The sequence below is a fragment of the Dromaius novaehollandiae genome, chromosome 15 (genome assembly GCF_036370855.1).
Source record: "Dromaius novaehollandiae isolate bDroNov1 chromosome 15, bDroNov1.hap1, whole genome shotgun sequence".
Lineage (NCBI taxonomy): Eukaryota > Metazoa > Chordata > Aves > Casuariiformes > Dromaiidae > Dromaius > Dromaius novaehollandiae.
Window position 1 is genome coordinate 1761245 of NC_088112.1, and position 18144 is coordinate 1779388.

General features: G+C 58.7%; 2 protein-coding genes across 2 annotated transcripts; both read left to right on the forward strand.

Annotated features, from left to right (window-relative positions):
* Positions 1–2496: 2496 nt before the first annotated feature.
* On the forward strand, positions 2497–7229 carry LOC135329995 (protocadherin alpha-13-like). Its single transcript, XM_064520755.1, has one exon. The coding sequence runs from the start codon at positions 3559–3561 to the stop codon at positions 6376–6378; it is 2820 nt and encodes a 939-aa protein (XP_064376825.1). The 5' UTR covers positions 2497–3558; the 3' UTR covers positions 6379–7229.
* Positions 7230–13602: 6373 nt separating this feature from the next.
* LOC135329996 (protocadherin alpha-2-like) lies at positions 13603–17740 on the forward strand. The gene has a single exon (XM_064520756.1). The coding sequence runs from the start codon at positions 13843–13845 to the stop codon at positions 16513–16515; it is 2673 nt and encodes an 890-aa protein (XP_064376826.1). The 5' UTR covers positions 13603–13842; the 3' UTR covers positions 16516–17740.
* The last annotated feature ends 404 nt before the right edge of the window (positions 17741–18144 follow it).

Genomic DNA, 18144 nt, shown 5'->3' on the forward strand with positions numbered 1-18144 from the left:
TCAAGGCAAAGCAGAAGTAATTGCATGCTGCGTTCCTTCGACTCTGCGGGGCAGGTGGAAAAGGCCCTGTCCTGCCTACAGAAGGAGCAACAGCTTGACCCATGTCTCGGGAGGTGAAGTTCGTCGTTGAGAAAGCCTCGATTGAAGGACGTTGTTAACATACTTGGTGCTTTAAAGGGTACAGGCAGAAGAGCAAATGTCAAGGTAGGTGTAAGACACGGGAAAGTATGTTGCTCTGTTAGCCAAGGTGCATTGGTCGAGGACGTGCATTCAGTCACCAGGAACCCTGGTGGAAGCTGGTCACTCCCGCTTGCTGACTGTGCCCCTTCCATGTCGCCCGTGGTAGTCGGCCTTGCTTGTTTTCTGGGAGTACCGATAAACATGCTGTGTTAACGTCTTGGTGCCTGATGGTGAGCCTGTGGGCAGCAGCTGGGACACCACATTTCCCCCCCTGAGAAACACCCCCTTTCCCTGTCGCCAGTCTGACTGAAGAGGTATCTCAGTAACTGTGTGCAAGATGCAGACTGCTTCGTTTTGATGTCTGTGAGATTTCTGAACTGGAGCCACTTGCTGTCAGCGTGGGCACTTCTTTCCTCCTGTCTTGAGGTGCGTTTGACTTCGAGAGAGTGTCATCAGTTCCCAGCTTTCCCTTCTGCAGCCCTTTTCACAGAAGGGGCTAAAAGTGTCCTTTTATCGTATGAATGTGCCCATTGAGGTAGTCCTGGAGTGTCCCCTTCCCCTCCTGGGTCTGTTTGAAACCGTATAAGGGTGTCCGGCATGCATAGCTCCGCTTTGTGTGAATGTTAGTCCCTTGGGATTGTTTGGAGCTTGTACCTGCAGCTTTCTCTGGGCTCCCCCTCCTTCTTGTAGCGGAAGTCCTAGTGGACTCGGAGGTTGTCACACTAAGGGAGGTTGGAAGGGGCCTGTGGAAGTCCCTAGTGCAACCCTGTGCTGAGAGCAGGGCCTGCTTTGAAGTGAGGTGGGGCTGAACTCAGGGCCTTGTGCAGTCAATTCCAAATATCTCCAAGGATGGCAATTCGGCAGCCTCTCTGGGCCCCTGTTGAGGTGCCTAACCACTCTCACTGTCAGCTGTCATTGCAGATTTCCCTTCAGACCCCTTCTAAGGGACTTCTTTTATTTTTTATTCTTTTTGCCCAAGGAAAGGCATTCCTGGGGCTAAACATATGATCCAGTAGAGTGTCTTTGACAGACAGATGTGTCGGTTTTCAGTCTTGGGATCTTTAACTTGGATGCACCTAATGATTCCTGCAGGCTTGGCCGAGCCGGTAGCACTTTGGAGTGATCTCGTGCCTTCCACATTGCTTCCTGGCACAGTGTGAGGGGTGACAGCAAGCAGGTGTGATTGAGTGTGGGAAGGTCCCTCGTGTGTTTATCTCAGTGGATGTGGAGGGAGTGCGTAGGGATGTTCTGAGTGAACATGCGATAGGGTAACCTTCCTGGCTTCTGTCTGGTTATTGTGACAGGTGGATGATGTTGATGGGTGTGGGGCAACATGTGGGGACTAATTCCCATGGGGACTGAACTCCTGGCTCTGTTGTTCTGTGAGTGGATGCCTGCCTGGTGAGATAAGCAGGAGCTGGCCATGCACCGTGCAGCTGCAAGTGGAAAAGGAGGCACAGAGCCACGTCTTGGCTGGGGGAGAGGAAGACCACCAACGAGCTGGGCTTCCCCTCCATTTTTTCACCCTTCTGTGAGCATTTGCTTGTTGATGTATGTACTGATGGACATCCTGAAGTAAGGAGTCCCTGGCATTCCTAGGTCTTTTGGGAGTGTGTCTGCACTGACCGTACCTCATGATGGTGTTATGTTTCCAAGGGTGGACCTTTCTGTTATGGCCTAGTAGAGGTGATCTTTGTTATAGGATTTCCTTGCTCTATGATATGCTTTCTCATGACAAAGGGGAGTGCACAAAACTGCTGAGCCACATCTGCATCTCAAACCCAGCCTTTCAAGAGGGAAGAACCTGTGCCTGCTGTTAGCAGTGATCATTCAGAAATGACTCCCATGTGACTCTGGTTGTTGTGCACGCCTCGGTGTTTCCAATGGATGGAAGTCTTCTCGCCAAAAGGGAGCACAGGTGCAGGGGCAGAGTGCCTGCTCTGCCCAGCCTACAAGTAGCCAGGAGATCTGTCACACCTGCTGGGCAAAGAGAAGTGAGGACAAGTCAAGGGGGACAGAGGCTGGGGCAGGGTTCTCTCACTGAAGGCCTTCCCAGGTGTGATCCGTGGTGCAGTGGCTCTGCATCCGCTGGCACGTGGAGAGAGGGAGAGAGAGAGAGAGTTCCCCGGAAAAGCAGTTCCGGAGAGTCCTTGAGGTTCGTCGGTACTCAGGGACCTCGTGCAAGGCCTGATGGGAAAGAGTTAGACCTTCAGAAAACGCTTTGGAAAAGGGAAGAGAGAAAGGAGAAGAGAAAGGGAGGGAAGAAGAGAAGGGACGGGGTGTGGTGGGAAAGGAAGAGGATAGAAGGGAAGGAGTCGGAAGGGGAGGGCAAGGCAGGAGAGGGAAGGGAAAGAAAAGAATTCACCAACGTGTACGAACATGATGGCTGTCTCCTGAATACCGTTAGTCCCTAACGAGCTTACCCTTCATTAGGGGCGAGTGTGCCGTTCCAGGGAGCTGATGCCCCGTAGTCAGTGATGATGTTTAGGAGCAGGACGTTGTTCCGGTGCCAGCAGGCCGCGTTCCTCTTCCCTCTGCATCCTTTGTTGTCCTGCTGCAGATTCTGCCGCTTGCCTATGTTTTCCTGCACGCCGTTCGTGCAGCTACCGCAGCTCTCCGTGTGCTGCTTTGGGGCTGCGTTTTGAACACCTACCACTCCTTAGCTGCGGTCCAAACCGTGGCTAGATTGTCGCTGCCTATGACATGAGCAGTGTTACCGGGTCACAGAGTGCTGGCGCACTGACGTCGGTTACAGCACTTTCGAGTGCTCCTCGCTGGGCTGCAGGCAAGAAAAAGCATTTTCGCTACGCTGCTGGCTCTGCTTCGACTGTGCGGGTGCTACAAGCCACTGCTGTGCCTACGGAAGGAGCAAGAGCACGAAGGGCGGGGCGGGAGGCGAAGCTTGCGGTGAAAGCAGCCTGGCTCCGCGGGAGGGTGTCTCCGCCCGGAAGAGGTCGGCGAGGGGTGGTGGCGCTTCCGTGCCTGGGAAGGCGCGTGAAGCGGCGGGCAGAGAAAGGCGCCACGCGTGAGCCGAGAGGGGAGCCGGAGCTGCGGTGCCCGGCCGCGGCCGGGGAGCTGCGGGGCGGCGGGAGAGGCGGCGGGTGTCGGGGCGTGTCGCGGCGGGCGGGCGGGCGGGCGGCGGCAGGAAGGCGGCTTTGGCGGCTTTGGCGGCGCGTGTGAGGCGGCGGGGCACACGGTGTCGCTGCAGGCTCAGGAACGGCGGCGGCGCGGCGCGGCGGCTCCGCCCCGGTGCGGCGGAGAGCCCGGCTGTGAGCGCGGGGGGAGCGGCCGGGCGCGGGCGGCGGTGCCGGGCAGCGGCGGCGAGCGGCGGCGGTGCCGGGGAGCCGTGCGGGGCCCGTGCGGGTGCCGGCGCTGGCCATGGGCGTGTGCGTGCCGGCGGCGCTGCGGGTGCTGGTGCTGCAGGCGGCCTGGGCGCTGGGCGGCGGCCAGGTGCGCTACTCGGTGCCGGAGGAAGCCAAGGCCGGCACGGTGGTGGGTCGTCTGGCGCAGGACCTGGGGCTGGAGGCGGGCGAGCTGGAGGCGCGTCGGCTGCGGCTGGTGGCGAAGGGCCGGCGGGCGAGCGTGGAGGTGAGCGGGGCGAGCGGGGCGCTGGTGCTGAGCTCGCGGCTCGACCGCGAGGAGCTGTGCGGCAAGAGCGCGCCGTGCGCCCTGCGCCTGGAGGTGCTGGTGGACCGGCCGCTGCGCGTCTTTCACGTGGAGCTGGAGGTCACCGACATCAACGACAATGCCCCGCTCTTCCCCGCCGCCCGCAGAAACCTCAGTGTCGCCGAGTCCTTAACGCTGCCGGGCTCGCGCTTCCCGCTGGAGGGCGCGTCGGACGCAGACATCGGAGCCAACGCGCAGCTCTCCTACAAACTCAGCCCGAGCGAGCATTTCGCTCTGGACTTGCAGCGGAGCGAAGACTATCGCGAGTCGTTGTTTTTGATTCTGTCGAAGGCGCTGGACCGGGAGGCGATGGCGGTGCACCGGTTGGTGCTGACGGCGAGTGACGGCGGCAGACCGTCGCTGTCGGGCACGATGGAGCTGGTGATCTCGGTGCTGGACGCGAACGACAACGCGCCCGAGTTCAACCAGTCGGTCTATAAAGTGCAGCTGGCGGAGAGCGCTGCAGAGGGGACGCTGGTGGTGCGCGTGAGCGCCACGGATCCAGACGAGGGAATTAATAAAGACTTTTCGTACAACATCATCAATTTGTTTCCTTCTACTGTCACAGACGTGTTTACCATTAATCTGAACAGCGGGGAAATCAGACTGACGGCCCCGCTGGATTTTGAGGACGTTCGTCTATACGAGATACAAGTGGAAGCGAAAGACAGGGGTACGCCTCCGTTATCGGGGCACTGCAAAGTGGTAGTGGAGGTGCTGGACGTGAACGACAACGCGCCGGAGGTGTGGGTGACGTCGCTGTCGGTGCCGGTGCCGGAGGACGCGGCGGTGGGGACGGTGGTGGCGCTGCTGAGCGTGTCGGACCGGGACTCGGGGGCGAACGGCCGGGTGCGGTGCGCGGTGTGGCCGGCGGCGCCGTTCGGGCTGGTGGCGACGTTCGAGGGCTCGTACTCGCTGGTGCTGCGGGAGGCGCTGGACCGGGAGCGGGTGGCGGAGTACGAGGTGGAGGTGCGGGCGGAGGACGGCGGGGCGCCGCCGCTGCGCGCCAGCCGCGGGCTGCGGGTGCCGGTGTCGGACGTGAACGACAACGCGCCGGCGTTCGCGCAGGCCGTGTACACGGTGCTGGCGCGGGAGAACAACGCGGCGGGCGCGGAGCTGGCGCGGCTGTGGGCGCGGGACCCCGACGAGGCGGGCAACGGGCGCGTGAGCTACTCGGTGGCGGAGGGCGGCGCGGGCGCGGGGGCGCGGTCGGCGTCGAGCTACGTGTCGGTGGACGCGGAGAGCGGTCGGCTGTGGGCGCTGCAGCCCTTCGACTACGAGGAGCTGCAGGTGCTGCAGTTCGAGGTGCGCGCGGTGGACGCGGGGCAGCCGGCGCTGTGCGGCAACGCCACGGTGCAGCTCTTCGTCGTGGACGAGAACGACAACGCGCCGGCGCTGCTGCCGCCCGCGGGCGGCGGCGCGGGGCCCTGGGCTGGCGGCGCGGCGTCGGCGTCGTCGTCGTCGGGGCCGTCGTCGTCGGGGTCGTCGCTGTGGGCGTGGGCGGCGTGGGGGTCGCCGGCGGGGCAGGTGGTGGCGAAGATCCGCGCGGTGGACGCGGACTCGGGCTACAACGCGTGGCTGCGCTACGAGCTGCGGGAGCCGCGGGGCAAGGGCGCGTTCCGCGTGGGGCTGTACAGCGGCGAGGTGAGCACGGCGCGGGCGCTGGAGGAGGCGGACGGCCCGCGGCAGACGCTGGTCATCGTGGTGCGGGACCACGGCGAGCCGGCGCGCTCGGCCACGGCCACGCTGAGCGTGTCGCTGGGCGAGGGCGCCGAGGCGGCGCTGGCGGCGGCGGCGGGCGCGGGCTCGTCGCTGTCGGGGCTGCGGCCGGCGGCGGGCGCCGAGGGCGGCGCGGCGGCGGCGGCGACGACGACGAACGTGTGGCTGGTGGTGGCCATCTGCGCGGTGTCGAGCCTGTTCCTGCTGGCGGTGGTGCTGTACGGGGCGTCGCGGTGGGCGCCGCGGGCGGCCGTGCTGTCGGGGCCCGGGCCGGCGACGCTGGTGTGCGCCAGCGAAGTGGGCAGCTGGTCGTACTCGCAGCGCCAGAGCCGGAGCCTGTGCGTGGCGGACGGCGCGGGCAAGAGCGACCTCATGGTTTTCAGCCCCAACTTCCCGCCGCCCGCCGGCGCCGCGGCGAAGGAGACGCCGCAGGATCCGCCCGCCCTCCTGGACACGGTCAGTGGCACTTTCTTTCCCCCCTCTTCTCACCTGCGGGTCTCCCGGAAACACTTTCACGGTTCTCGCCTGAGCCCTTTGGAATCGCCTCTTGGCGCCTGCGGGGGGCCGGTGCTTGTCAGGTCCTTGATCTCTGGCTGTTGGCCGCGAGGTCCCGTGTGTTTCCCTGCGCTTGCAATAGCTCTCAGAGCTGAAGTGAGCTTTGAGAAAGAGTCTACCTTCTGGAGCCTGGGGTTTGCTAGGATCTCTCCTGTAAACATTTTCCATAGTGTTACGCTGCGAAGTATTCCGCATGAGCGGTTCCCTTTCTATTTCTGGCTGAGGTGTTACGGGAGAGCAGGCTCCTGCTCCCTGTAGGATCCGCTACCTTTTTTTGTTGTCGAGGACCTAGAAGTGAACAGAGAGATCCAGAGCATGATTTGGGATGGAAGGAACGTGTGGAAGTCTGCAGTGCTGTCCCCGTGCTTAAAGCAGGTCTAACTTCGAAGTTGGAGGAGGTTGCTGAGGATGTTGTGCCTTCGAGAGCTGCATATGGTTGCTCGCTGTCATTCTCCATCTACCCCTGCTTGTGAAGACCTCTGCCGTGTGCCCCTTTCAGTCATTTCTCTTTGAACATGGGGAATCGTTCCTCAAAGAGAAGTTCCTCCAAAGTTTTGGTCAGCTTGATGGTGGTCTCTGAAACTCTCACTGTTCTCTCTTCTCTTTATCGCATTTGGGAGGTGATGAACTGCATGCAGAATTCAGACTTTCGTTGAACCTGGAGTTTGCATAACGTGGAATGAAATCCGTTGTTTTCTTCTCTGCTCCCAGAAGTCTTGCATGTAGGCCAATTCGAATGAATATTTTATTTTTGGCTGCTGATGCTCCCACAGAATGCTGCTCTGCAGCCTTCTGTCTTACGGAGAACGCTGTCCTCCTCTTCCTCCTCCTCTTTGATTCTCTCTTTCATTCATGCAAGGTGACCTCTGTTGGTACTTCATGGTTTTCTGCCCCCCTGCCTTGTATGGCATCTATTTGTTCGTGAAGTACTACACAATTAGTTTGTAGGTGGGACAGATAATGGGACTCTGTATGGATAACAATGTAATGAGAGAAGACCTGTTTGACAGACAGACCTATCTGTGTTAGCATTTGGTATCTTTATTTTGGTTCAGCCTCATGTTGTGTGGCTAATGTTTCTTTGCTAGAATGAGCAAGCAATTTCTGTCCGAAGTCATCCCACTCATGTTTCTGCCTGGCATATGTGTCAGGGTGGCAGCAAGCTTGCATGGCTGTGTAGAGAAGGAGCTGTGATATCTTTATCTCCGTGGATGTGGTGGGAGCCAGGGGAGATGTTTTCAGACCAACAGTCCCTTGCCAGAGCAGCGGTGTGACCTTTGGGGTTTTTTGTTTGGTTATGTGGTGTGTGGATCACTTTAATGAATGCGAGGCATTCCACGCGGACTAATTTGCGCTGGTAGCAGAAATACTCTTGCTTTGTTTTCCTATGCATGAATGCTTTCATAGAATGAAATTAGTGCCGCTTGCAGTTAGAGCTGCCATGGCATCTCCTCTACACGTATTGTTGCTTATTGATGTGCAGCATTTCCAGCTGCATTTGCTGGTTCGTGGAAAACCAGGAAGCGTCTGGTTGAGAGAATCTGTCAGACACTGTGCATTTGACACAGTCCATGCTTTTTTTATGACAGAGTCACTGTTAGGGTAGGGGTCTGCAGAAGGCCGAGTCAGCCTGGGACTGGGAAGCAGAACTGTGGGTGGTGGTGTCCAGCAATTTCCTGGCACTGCGGCAATGGCCCTGAGTGAGTTCTGGCCATGTCCTGATTTGAAGGGTGACCCTGAGCAGTGCAGAGCCTTTCCTGAGGCACGTGGCGACGTTGGGGAGGACGTGGAATGTGTCATAACCCAAGAAGGGGAGAATGCCCGCTTGTTGTGGGAACCTGTTTCCCGGGGTGGGATGTCGAGGATACCTAGAGAAGAGCCTAAGTCAGCAGAGTTGCTCAGTGATGCTTGCCCAGGATCGTTTTGCAGGCTTCAAGAGCCTGGCGTTGGAGGCCTTGCTGGTCTTGAGAGGGTACTTGGTGTTGAAATGCCACAGTGTGCTTTTATCGTAGGAATGTTCCCACCAAAGTAGTCCTGGAGTGTCGCCTTTCCCTGTTGGATGTATTTGATGCCGTGTAAGAACGTGTGGCATCCACAGCCTATAGTGCAGGGAGACCTCTGTAGGGGAAGTCCTAGTGGACTCCGAGGTCGTCACACTAAGTGAGGTTGGAAGGGGCATGTGGAGGTCCGTAGTGAAGCCTGGAGACATCCCTTTTTCAGGCACAAGCCTGCCTGAAAAGGCTGTTTGACCTTCATCCTGCATCTGCAAGTGGAAAACGGAGCAGAGGAAAACGTCTTCCTTGGGGGCAGGAAAGACCACTGTAGAGCCGTGCCTTCCCTATCTTATTTCACCCTTCTCTGAGCATCTTCTTGCTGAGCTGTGTTCGGTGGGACTTGCAAATTAGAGAGCTCCTGGAGTTGTCAGATCTGTTTGGAGACTGTCCACACGGACCATATCTTAGGCTGGTGTGGTATCTCGGGAGGTGGACCACTATGTCACGGAGGACCAGAGGTGTTGTTTGTAAAATGATTTCCTTCCTCTATGGTTATGCTCTTTGATAACCAAGGAGAGTGCCAGAAACCGCTGAGCAAAAGGGAAGAGTCTGTGCGTGTTGTTCGCGGTGAAGCATGAGGCATGAATCCTTCCCATGCAAACGTCTTCGTTGTGGAAGCCTCGGCCTTTGCCCAGCCTTGATGGAAATGGAGAAGGAAGAGGCCTGAGAGGTTTTCCCTGGAGTCCTGCCCGTGCTTCTTGCGAGAGTGGAGTCGACATGTAGAAAGCACTTTGGAAGTGCTACTGTACTACAAGTTTCCCCCTCTGGGGTTCCATATTGTTACATACTCATGCTTAGCTGTGTTACAAAGTGTAGATGTACTGGAGCTGGCGGTCCTACTCAGCTCCGAGTCAGTGTTAGAGGATGCTGACGCAGTGTCTTGGGATGTACTGTTTTCGAGCGCCTCTGTCCGGGTTCAAGGCAAAGCAGAAGTAATTGCATGCTGCGTTCCTTCCACTCTGCGGGGCAGGAGGAAAAGGCCCTGTCCTGCCTACAGAAGGAGCAACAGCTTGACCCATGTCTCGGGAGGTGAAGTTCGTCATTGAGAAAGCCTCGATTGAAAGATGTTGTTAACATACTTGGTGCTTTAAAGGGTACAGGCAGAAGAGCAAATGTCAAGGTAGGTGTAAGACACGGGAAAGTATGTTGCTCTGTTAGCCAAGGTGCATTGGTCGAGGACGTGCATTCAGTCACCAGGAACCCTGGTGGAAGCTGGTCACTCCCGCTTGCTGACTGTGCCCCTTCCATGTCGCCCGTGGTGGTCGGCCTTGCTTGTTTTCTGGGAGTACCGATAAACATGCTGTGTTAACGTCTTGGTGCCTGATGGTGAGCCTGTGGGCAGCAGCTGGGACACCACATTTCCCCCCCTGAGAAACACCCCCTTTCCCTGTCGCCAGTCTGACTGAAGAGGTATCTCAGTAACTGTGTGCAAGATGCAGACTGCTTCGTTTTGATGTCTGTGAGATTTCTGAACTGGAGCCACTTGCTGTCAGCGTGGGCACTTCTTTCCTCCTGTCTTGAGGTGCGTTTGACTTCGAGAGAGTGTCATCAGTTCCCAGCTTTCCCTTCTGCAGCCCTTTTCACAGAAGGGGCTAAAAGTGTCCTTTTATCGTATGAATGTGCCCATTGAGGTAGTCCTGGAGTGTCCCCTTCCCCTCCTGGGTCTGTTTGAAACCGTATAAGGGTGTCCGGCATGCATAGCTCCGCTTTGTGTGAATGTTAGTCCCTTGGGATTGTTTGGAGCTTGTACCTGCAGCTTTCTCTGGGCTCCCCCTCCTTCTTGTAGCGGAAGTCCTAGTGGACTCGGAGGTTGTCACACTAAGGGAGGTTGGAAGGGGCCTGTGGAAGTCCCTAGTGCAACCCTGTGCTGAGAGCAGGGCCTGCTTTGAAGTGAGGTGGGGCTGAACTCAGGGCCTTGTGCAGTCAATTCCAAATATCTCCAAGGATGGCAATTCGGCAGCCTCTCTGGGCCCCTGTTGAGGTGCCTAACCACTCTCACCTCAGAGTTTTGCTTCTGTTTATCCTCAGTCCCTTCTCCTTGGCCTCACTCTTGCACACTGTAGCCCTGTTTTTGCAGAGATCTGCCAGGCAGCCCTGCAGTCCTCTCTTGTTGAGCGTGAAGAGCTGCTGCTCTAACAGAAGCTGTTCCAGACTCTGATCGTGCTGGCAGCCTTAAATGAACCTCTCTGAGTTCTTCTCCCTGCAATTTTTTACCTAGGGAAGAGAAGTGTCCTCAGCATTCAGGCTTTTGGTGAACCTTGCATTCAGATAAGGTGGAAAGAAGTCCTTTCTTTTTCTTTTTCCTGCAATATTCTTGGAATTTGTGGTGTTTTGGTGGCCACTGAAGCCTAAGGTGACGTATGCATGGAGATGCCTGACATTGCCCAGATCTCATTTCAGAATGATAACCGTGTAGCTGAGAGCCCATAGATTCCTATGTAAACTTCATGTTGCTTTTCCTCGTGTGCTTCTCTTCACATTTTGCTGCACTGAATGTTGTCTGCCCTTTTCCCAGCCCATCCACTGGTACTATGTTAAAGTGCTTGTGCAGTTCTTTGCAGCAGGCCTGTGACTTGACTCCCTTCAGTGGGTGGATAGCCTCCTGTGTAGACTTTGTCACACCACTTGCAACCCCTTTTTGGGATCCCCTGTGGGGATGTTACATGGCACAGGCCCTGCCCAGAACTCTCTGCCAGGCTCCTGTGAGGACCTTCCTGTCTTGCTCCTGTGGGCAGCGTTCATCTTCCTGACACTTCTGTAGCTCCGATAAGGCCTCCAAGTGCCCCTTTTAGCTTCCTTGCATTTTGCGCGGTGTCCTCGTTTGTACATATTTTGCTGTGTTACCGTTAGGCCCACAGTAATGGATGGGCTGCTGCTGCTGCCCCCAGGCCATGCTGGTTTGAAACCTTATTTCCTGTTCAAAGCACTGTCCTCCTCCTCTTTGGTTCTCCTCTGAAAGAGATGGGATGCAAGGGGACTGCTGGGACTTCCCTGTTCTCTCCTCCTCCGGGAGACATCACACATGGTTCCTGACTGTGCCAGCCCCCTGAATTCCGTCATGGCAGGCCTTGCTTGTTTTTTGGGAGTACAGATAAATACGGTGTGAGAAGTTAGTGGTGACTGATGGTGTGCATGTGGTACCAGCTGGGACTCCATTTTCCCTCACCAGAACCAGCCCCTTCCCCTGACACCAGCCCGATTTAGGAGGTGTGTGAGAGTGCCCTTAGTTTTCAGTGCTCCTTTCTGCTGCTTCCCTTCTCATGGAAGCGGATATAGGAGCCTGCAGTATATTAATGCAGTGATGTCAGAGCTTTGACGGAACTTGCTTGTTTTCAACCCCACCTCCTGGAGCTGTCAGCTGTCATTGCAGTTTTCCCTTCCTGTGTGGGGATGTTCTGAGTGAACATGCGATAGGGTAACCTTCCTGTCTTCTCTTTGGTTACTGTGACAGGTGGATGACGTTGATGGGAGTGAGGCAACGTGTGGGGACTAATTCCCGTGGGGACTGAACTCCTGGCTCTGTTGCTCTGTGAGTGCATGCCTGTCTGGAAAGATAAGCAGGAGCTGGCCATGCACCGTGCAGCTGCAAGTGGAAAACGAGGCACAGAGAAATGTCTTGGCTGGGGGAGAGGAAGACCACCAACGAGCTGGGTTTCCCCTATGTTTTTTCAGCCTTCTGTGAGCATTTGCCTCCTAATGTACATGTAGCTTTTCTTCCTGAGGTAAAGAGTTCCTTGACTTGTTAGGACTCTCTGTAGTCTGTCTGCACTGACGGTGCCTCAGGCTGGTATTGTATTTCCAAGGGTGGACCATTCTGTTATGGCCTAGTAGAGGTGATCTTTGTTATAGGATTTCCTTGCTCTATGATATGCTTTCTCATGACAAAGGGGAGTGCACAAAACTGCTGAGCCACATCTGCATCTCAAACCCAGCCTTTCAAGAGGGAAGAACCTGTGCCTGCTGTTAGCAGTGATCATTCAGAAATCACTCCCATGTGACTCTGGTTGTTGTGCACGCCTCGGTGTTTGCCAAAAGGGAGCAGAGGTGCAGGGGCAGAGTGCCTGCTCTGTCCGGCCTACAAGTAGCCAGGAGACTTGTCACACCTGCTGAGCAAAGAGAAGTGAGGACAAGTCAAGGGGGACAGGGGCTGGGGCAGGGTCCTCTCATTAGAGACCTTCCCAGGTGTGCTCCGTGGTGCAGTGGCTCTGCGTCTGCTGGCACATGAAGAGAGGGAGAGAGAGAGAGAGTTCCCCGGAAAAGCAGTTCCCGAGAGTCCTTGAGGTTCGTCGGTACTCAGGGACCTCGTGCAAGGCCTGATGGGAAAGAGTTAGACCTTCAGAAAACGCTTTGGAAAAGGGAAGAGAGAAAGGAGAAGAGAAAGGGAGGGAAGAAGAGAAGGGACGGGGTGTGGTGGGAAAGGAAGAGGATAGAAGGGAAGGAGTCGGAAGGGGAGGGCAAGGCAGGAGAGGGAAGGGAAAGAAAAGAATTCACCAACATGAACGAACATGATGGCTGTCTCTTGAATACCGTTAGTCCCTAACGAGCTTACCCTTCATTAGGGGCGAGTGTGCCGTGCCAGGGAGCTGATGCCCCGTAGTCAGTGATGATGGCTCCCTCTCTGACGATCTGAGGCTCTGGGGTGGAGGCGATGCGAGAGCTCCCCGCGGAGGGAAGCGAGACCGAAGTGGGCGATTTGTCATGTGCACCGTTTTCCTCCTCCACCCCTCCCGCCAAAGCAAGCGGAGGCAGCTGCTCTGTTCCCTGCAGAGTCTACCGTGCCGTTTAGGAGCAGGACGTTGTTCCGGTGCCAGCAGGCCGCGTTCCTCTTCCCTCTGCATCCTTTGTTGTCCTGCTGCAGATTCTGCCGCTTGCCTATGTTTTCCTGCACGCCGTTCGTGCAGCTACCGCAGCTCTCCGTGTGCTGCTTTGGGGCTGCGTTTTGAACACCTACCACTCCTTAGCTGCGGTCCAAACCGTGGCTAGATTGTCGCTGCCTATGACATGAGCAGTGTTACCGGGTCACAGAGTGCTGGCGCACTGACGTCGGTTACAGCACTTTCGAGTGCTCCTCGCTGGGCTGCAGGCAAGAAAAAGCATTTTCGCTACGCTGCTGGCTCTGCTTCGACTGTGCGGGTGCTACAAGCCACTGCTGTGCCTACGGAAGGAGCAAGAGCACGAAGGGCGGGGCGGGAGGCGAAGCTTGCGGTGAAAGCAGCCTGGCTCCGCGGGAGGGTGTCTCCGCCCGGAAGAGGTCGGCGAGGGGTGGTGGCGCTTCCGTGCCTGGGAAGGCGCGTGAAGCGGCGGGCAGAGAAAGGCGCCACGCGTGAGCCGAGAGGGGAGCCGGAGCTGCGGTGCCCGGCCGCGGCCGGGGAGCTGCGGGGCGGCGGGAGAGGCGGCGGGTGTCGGGGCGTGTCGCGGCGGGCGGGCGGCGGCAGGAAGGCGGCTTTGGCGGCTTTGGCGGCGCGTGTGAGGCGGCGGGGCACACGGTGTCGCTGCAGGCTCAGGAACGGCGGCGGCGCGGCGCGGCGGCTCCGCCCCGGTGCGGCGGAGAGCCCGGCTGTGAGCGCGGGGGGAGCGGCCGGGCGCGGGCGGCGGTGCCGGGCAGCGGCGGCGAGCGGCGGCGGTGCCGGGGAGCCGTGCGGGGCCCGTGCGGGTGCCGGCGCTGGCCATGGGCGTGTGCGTGCCGGCGGCGCTGCGGGTGCTGGTGCTGCAGGCGGCCTGGGCGCTGGGCGGCGGCCAGGTGCGCTACTCGGTGCCGGAGGAAGCCAAGGCCGGCACGGTGGTGGGTCGTCTGGCGCAGGACCTGGGGCTGGAGGCGGGCGAGCTGGAGGCGCGTCGGCTGCGGCTGGTGGCGAAGGGCCGGCGGGCGAGCGTGGAGGTGAGCGGGGCGAGCGGGGCGCTGGTGCTGAGCTCGCGGCTCGACCGCGAGGAGCTGTGCGGCAAGAGCGCGCCGTGCGCCCTGCGCCTGGAGGTGCTGGTGGACCGGCCGCTGCGCGTCTTTCACGTGGAGCTGGAGGTCACCGACATCAACGACAATGCCCCGCTCTTCCCCGCCGCCCGCAGAAACCTCAGTGTCGCCGAGTCCTTAACGCTGCCGGGCTCGCGCTTCCCGCTGGAGGGCGCGTCGGACGCAGACATCGGAGCCAACGCGCAGCTCTCCTACAAACTCAGCCAGAGCGAACATTTCGCTCTAGAATTGAAATCCAAAGACGAGAAGAAAACATCCATAGCGCTCGTACTAACGAAGGCGCTGGACCGGGAGGCGATGGCGGTGCACCGGTTGGTGCTGACGGCGAGTGACGGCGGCAGACCGTCGCTGTCGGGCACGATGGAGCTGGTGATCTCGGTGCTGGATGTGAACGACAACGCGCCCGAGTTCAACCAGTCGGTCTATAAAGTGCAGTTACCCGAGAATTCGGCCCCGGCAACGTTGATCCTGCAGCTTACAGCGACAGACAAGGACGAGGGAATTAACCAGGAAATATCTTACGCCTTCAGCGACACCACGGCCGCGTCGTGGAAGGGTGTGTTCAGAATTGATCCAAAATCAGGGGAACTAAGTACTGTAGGAAAACTGGACTTTGAGGACGTTGAGTCCTATGACCTGGAGATCGAAGCGAAAGACAGGGGTACGCCTCCGTTATCGGGTCACTGCAGCGTGGAGCTGAAGGTGCTGGACGTGAACGACAACGCGCCGGAGGTGTGGGTGACGTCGCTGTCGGTGCCGGTGCCGGAGGACGCGGCGGTGGGGACGGTGGTGGCGCTGCTGAGCGTGTCGGACCGGGACTCGGGGGCGAACGGCCGGGTGCGGTGCGCGGTGTGGCCGGCGGCGCCGTTCGGGCTGGTGGCGACGTTCGAGGGCTCGTACTCGCTGGTGCTGCGGGAGGCGCTGGACCGGGAGCGGGTGGCGGAGTACGAGGTGGAGGTGCGGGCGGAGGACGGCGGGGCGCCGCCGCTGCGCGCCAGCCGCGGGCTGCGGGTGCCGGTGTCGGACGTGAACGACAACGCGCCGGCGTTCGCGCAGGCCGTGTACACGGTGCTGGCGCGGGAGAACAACGCGGCGGGCGCGGAGCTGGCGCGGCTGTGGGCGCGGGACCCCGACGAGGCGGGCAACGGGCGCGTGAGCTACTCGGTGGCGGAGGGCGGCGCGGGCGCGGGGGCGCGGTCGGCGTCGAGCTACGTGTCGGTGGACGCGGAGAGCGGTCGGCTGTGGGCGCTGCAGCCCTTCGACTACGAGGAGCTGCAGGTGCTGCAGTTCGAGGTGCGCGCGGTGGACGCGGGGCAGCCGGCGCTGTGCGGCAACGCCACGGTGCAGCTCTTCGTCGTGGACGAGAACGACAACGCGCCGGCGCTGCTGCCGCCCGCGGGCGGCGGCGCGGGGCCCTGGGCTGGCGGCGCGGCGTCGGGGCCGTCGTCGTCGTCGTCGGGGCCGTCGTCGTCGGGGTCGTCGCTGTGGGCGTGGGCGGCGTGGGGGTCGCCGGCGGGGCAGGTGGTGGCGAAGATCCGCGCGGTGGACGCGGACTCGGGCTACAACGCGTGGCTGCGCTACGAGCTGCGGGAGCCGCGGGGCAAGGGCGCGTTCCGCGTGGGGCTGTACAGCGGCGAGGTGAGCACGGCGCGGGCGCTGGAGGAGGCGGACGGCCCGCGGCAGACGCTGGTCATCGTGGTGCGGGACCACGGCGAGCCGGCGCGCTCGGCCACGGCCACGCTGAGCGTGTCGCTGGGCGAGGGCGCCGAGGCGGCGCTGGCGGCGGCGGCGGGCGCGGGCTCGTCGCTGTCGGGGCTGCGGCCGGCGGCGGGCGCCGAGGGCGGCGCGGCGGCGGCGGCGGCGGCGGCGACGACGACGAACGTGTGGCTGGTGGTGGCCATCTGCGCGGTGTCGAGCCTGTTCCTGCTGGCGGTGGTGCTGTACGGGGCGTCGCGGTGGGCGCCGCGGGCGGCCGTGCTGTCGGGGCCCGGGCCGGCGACGCTGGTGTGCGCCAGCGAAGTGGGCAGCTGGTCGTACTCGCAGCGCCAGAGCCGGAGCCTGTGCGTGGCGGACGGCGCGGGCAAGAGCGACCTCATGGTTTTCAGCCCCAACTTCCCGCCGCCCGCCGGCGCCGCGGCGAAGGAGACGCCGCAGGATCCGCCCGCCCTCCTGGACACGGTCAGTGGCACTTTCTTTCCCCCCCTCTTCTCACCTGCGGGTCTCCCGGAAACACTTTCACGGTTCTCGCCTGAGCCCTTTGGAATCGCCTCTTGGCGCCTGCGGGGGGCCGGTGCTTGTCAGGTCCTTGATCTCTGGCTGTTGGCCGCGAGGTCCCGTGTGTTTCCCTGCGCTTGCAATAGCTCTCAGAGCTGAAGTGAGCTTTGAGAAAGAGTCTACCTTCTGGAGCCTGGGGTTTGCTAGGATCTCTCCTGTAAACATTTTCCATAGTGTTACGCTGCGAAGTATTCCGCATGAGCGGTTCCCTTTCTATTTCTGGCTGAGGTGTTACGGGAGAGCAGGCTCCTGCTCCCTGTAGGATCCGCTACCTTTTTTTGTTGTCGAGGACCTAGAAGTGAACAGAGAGATCCAGAGCATGATTTGGGATGGAAGGAACGTGTGGAAGTCTGCAGTGCTGTCCCCGTGCTTAAAGCAGGTCTAACTTCGAAGTTGGAGGAGGTTGCTGAGGATGTTGTGCCTTCGAGAGCTGCATATGGTTGCTCGCTGTCATTCTCCATCTACCCCTGCTTGTGAAGACCTCTGCCGTGTGCGCCTTTCAGTCATTTCTCTTTGAACATGGGGAATCCTTCCTCAAAGAGAAGTTCCTCCAAAGTTTTGGTCAGCTTGATGGTGGTCTCTGAAACTCTCACTGTTCTTCTCTCTTCTCTTTATCGCATTCGGGAGGTGATGAACTGCACGCAGAATTCAGACTTTCGTTGAACCTGGAGTTTGCATAACGTGGAAGGAAATCCGTTGTTTTCTTCTCTGTCCCCAGAAGTCTTAACCTTAGTGCCTCTTTTAGCCTCCTTTCATGTTGTATGGCATGCCCTCATTCATATACATTTTCCTGTCTTGCATGTAGGCCAATTCGAATGAATATTTTATTTTTGGCTGCTGATGCTCCCACAGAATGCTGCTCTGCAGTCTTCTCTCTTACGGAGAACGCTGTCCTCCTCCTCCTCCTCCTCTTTGATTCTCTCTTTCATTCATGCAAGGTGACCTCTGTTGGTACTTCATGGTTTTCTGCCCCCCTGCCTTGTATGGCATCTATTTGTTCGTGAAGTACTACACAATTAGTTTGTAGGTGGGACAGATAATGGGATGCTTTCGTATTTCCAAGTATGTAGTTCATGCACTTCATGATACAGAGTGGTTCTGGCAGAAGAGCGCCAACCAAGAGAGATGTAAGAGACGTGTAGCTCTATTGCCACATGAAGCAAGATGCACTGCTGGAGGACTTGTTCTTGGTGAAGGAAGGCCTTTATAGAGGCACCTCACTCATGTTTCCTGACTGTAGCCTTGCCATGTAACCTGCTATGGTAGGCATTGTATTTTGTCTTTCTGAGAGTTTAAAAATAAACTGGCATTATTTTTTTTTAAAGCTGTGCCTTATGTTGACCATGTGAACATCGACTTGGACAACCCTTGAAACTCCCCATTCCCCTCTAAGGAGCATGACTTAGCTTTCCTTTCCCAGGAGATACGTCAGTAATTGTGAGGTGAGAGCCACGTTGCCAAACATGGTTGGCTGTCTGATGTCAGAGTTTGTGTCTCTTGCCGTCCTTGTGGGTGACTGTCTTCTAGCCTCTTGAGCTGAGGTTTACCTGGCGAAAAAGTCTTGAGTTTTCAGGTGTCGTTTTGGTTCCTATCGTCATGGAAGTGGGTATAGGAACACTGGCAATAAAGCAGAGAACTGAGACTGTTGACAAAGCCTGCTTTTCTTCAGCTGCACTTCCTTGGAAATCATTGACAGCTCTCCCTGAAAATTGCCCTTGGAACTTGTTA

Excerpts from the sequence above, each read along its gene's own strand:
- LOC135329995 (XM_064520755.1), top strand. The coding sequence starts at position 3,559 with ATGGGCGTGTGCGTGCCGGCGGCGCTGCGGGTGCTGGTGCTGCAGGCG.
- LOC135329996 (XM_064520756.1), top strand. The coding sequence starts at position 13,843 with ATGGGCGTGTGCGTGCCGGCGGCGCTGCGGGTGCTGGTGCTGCAGGCG.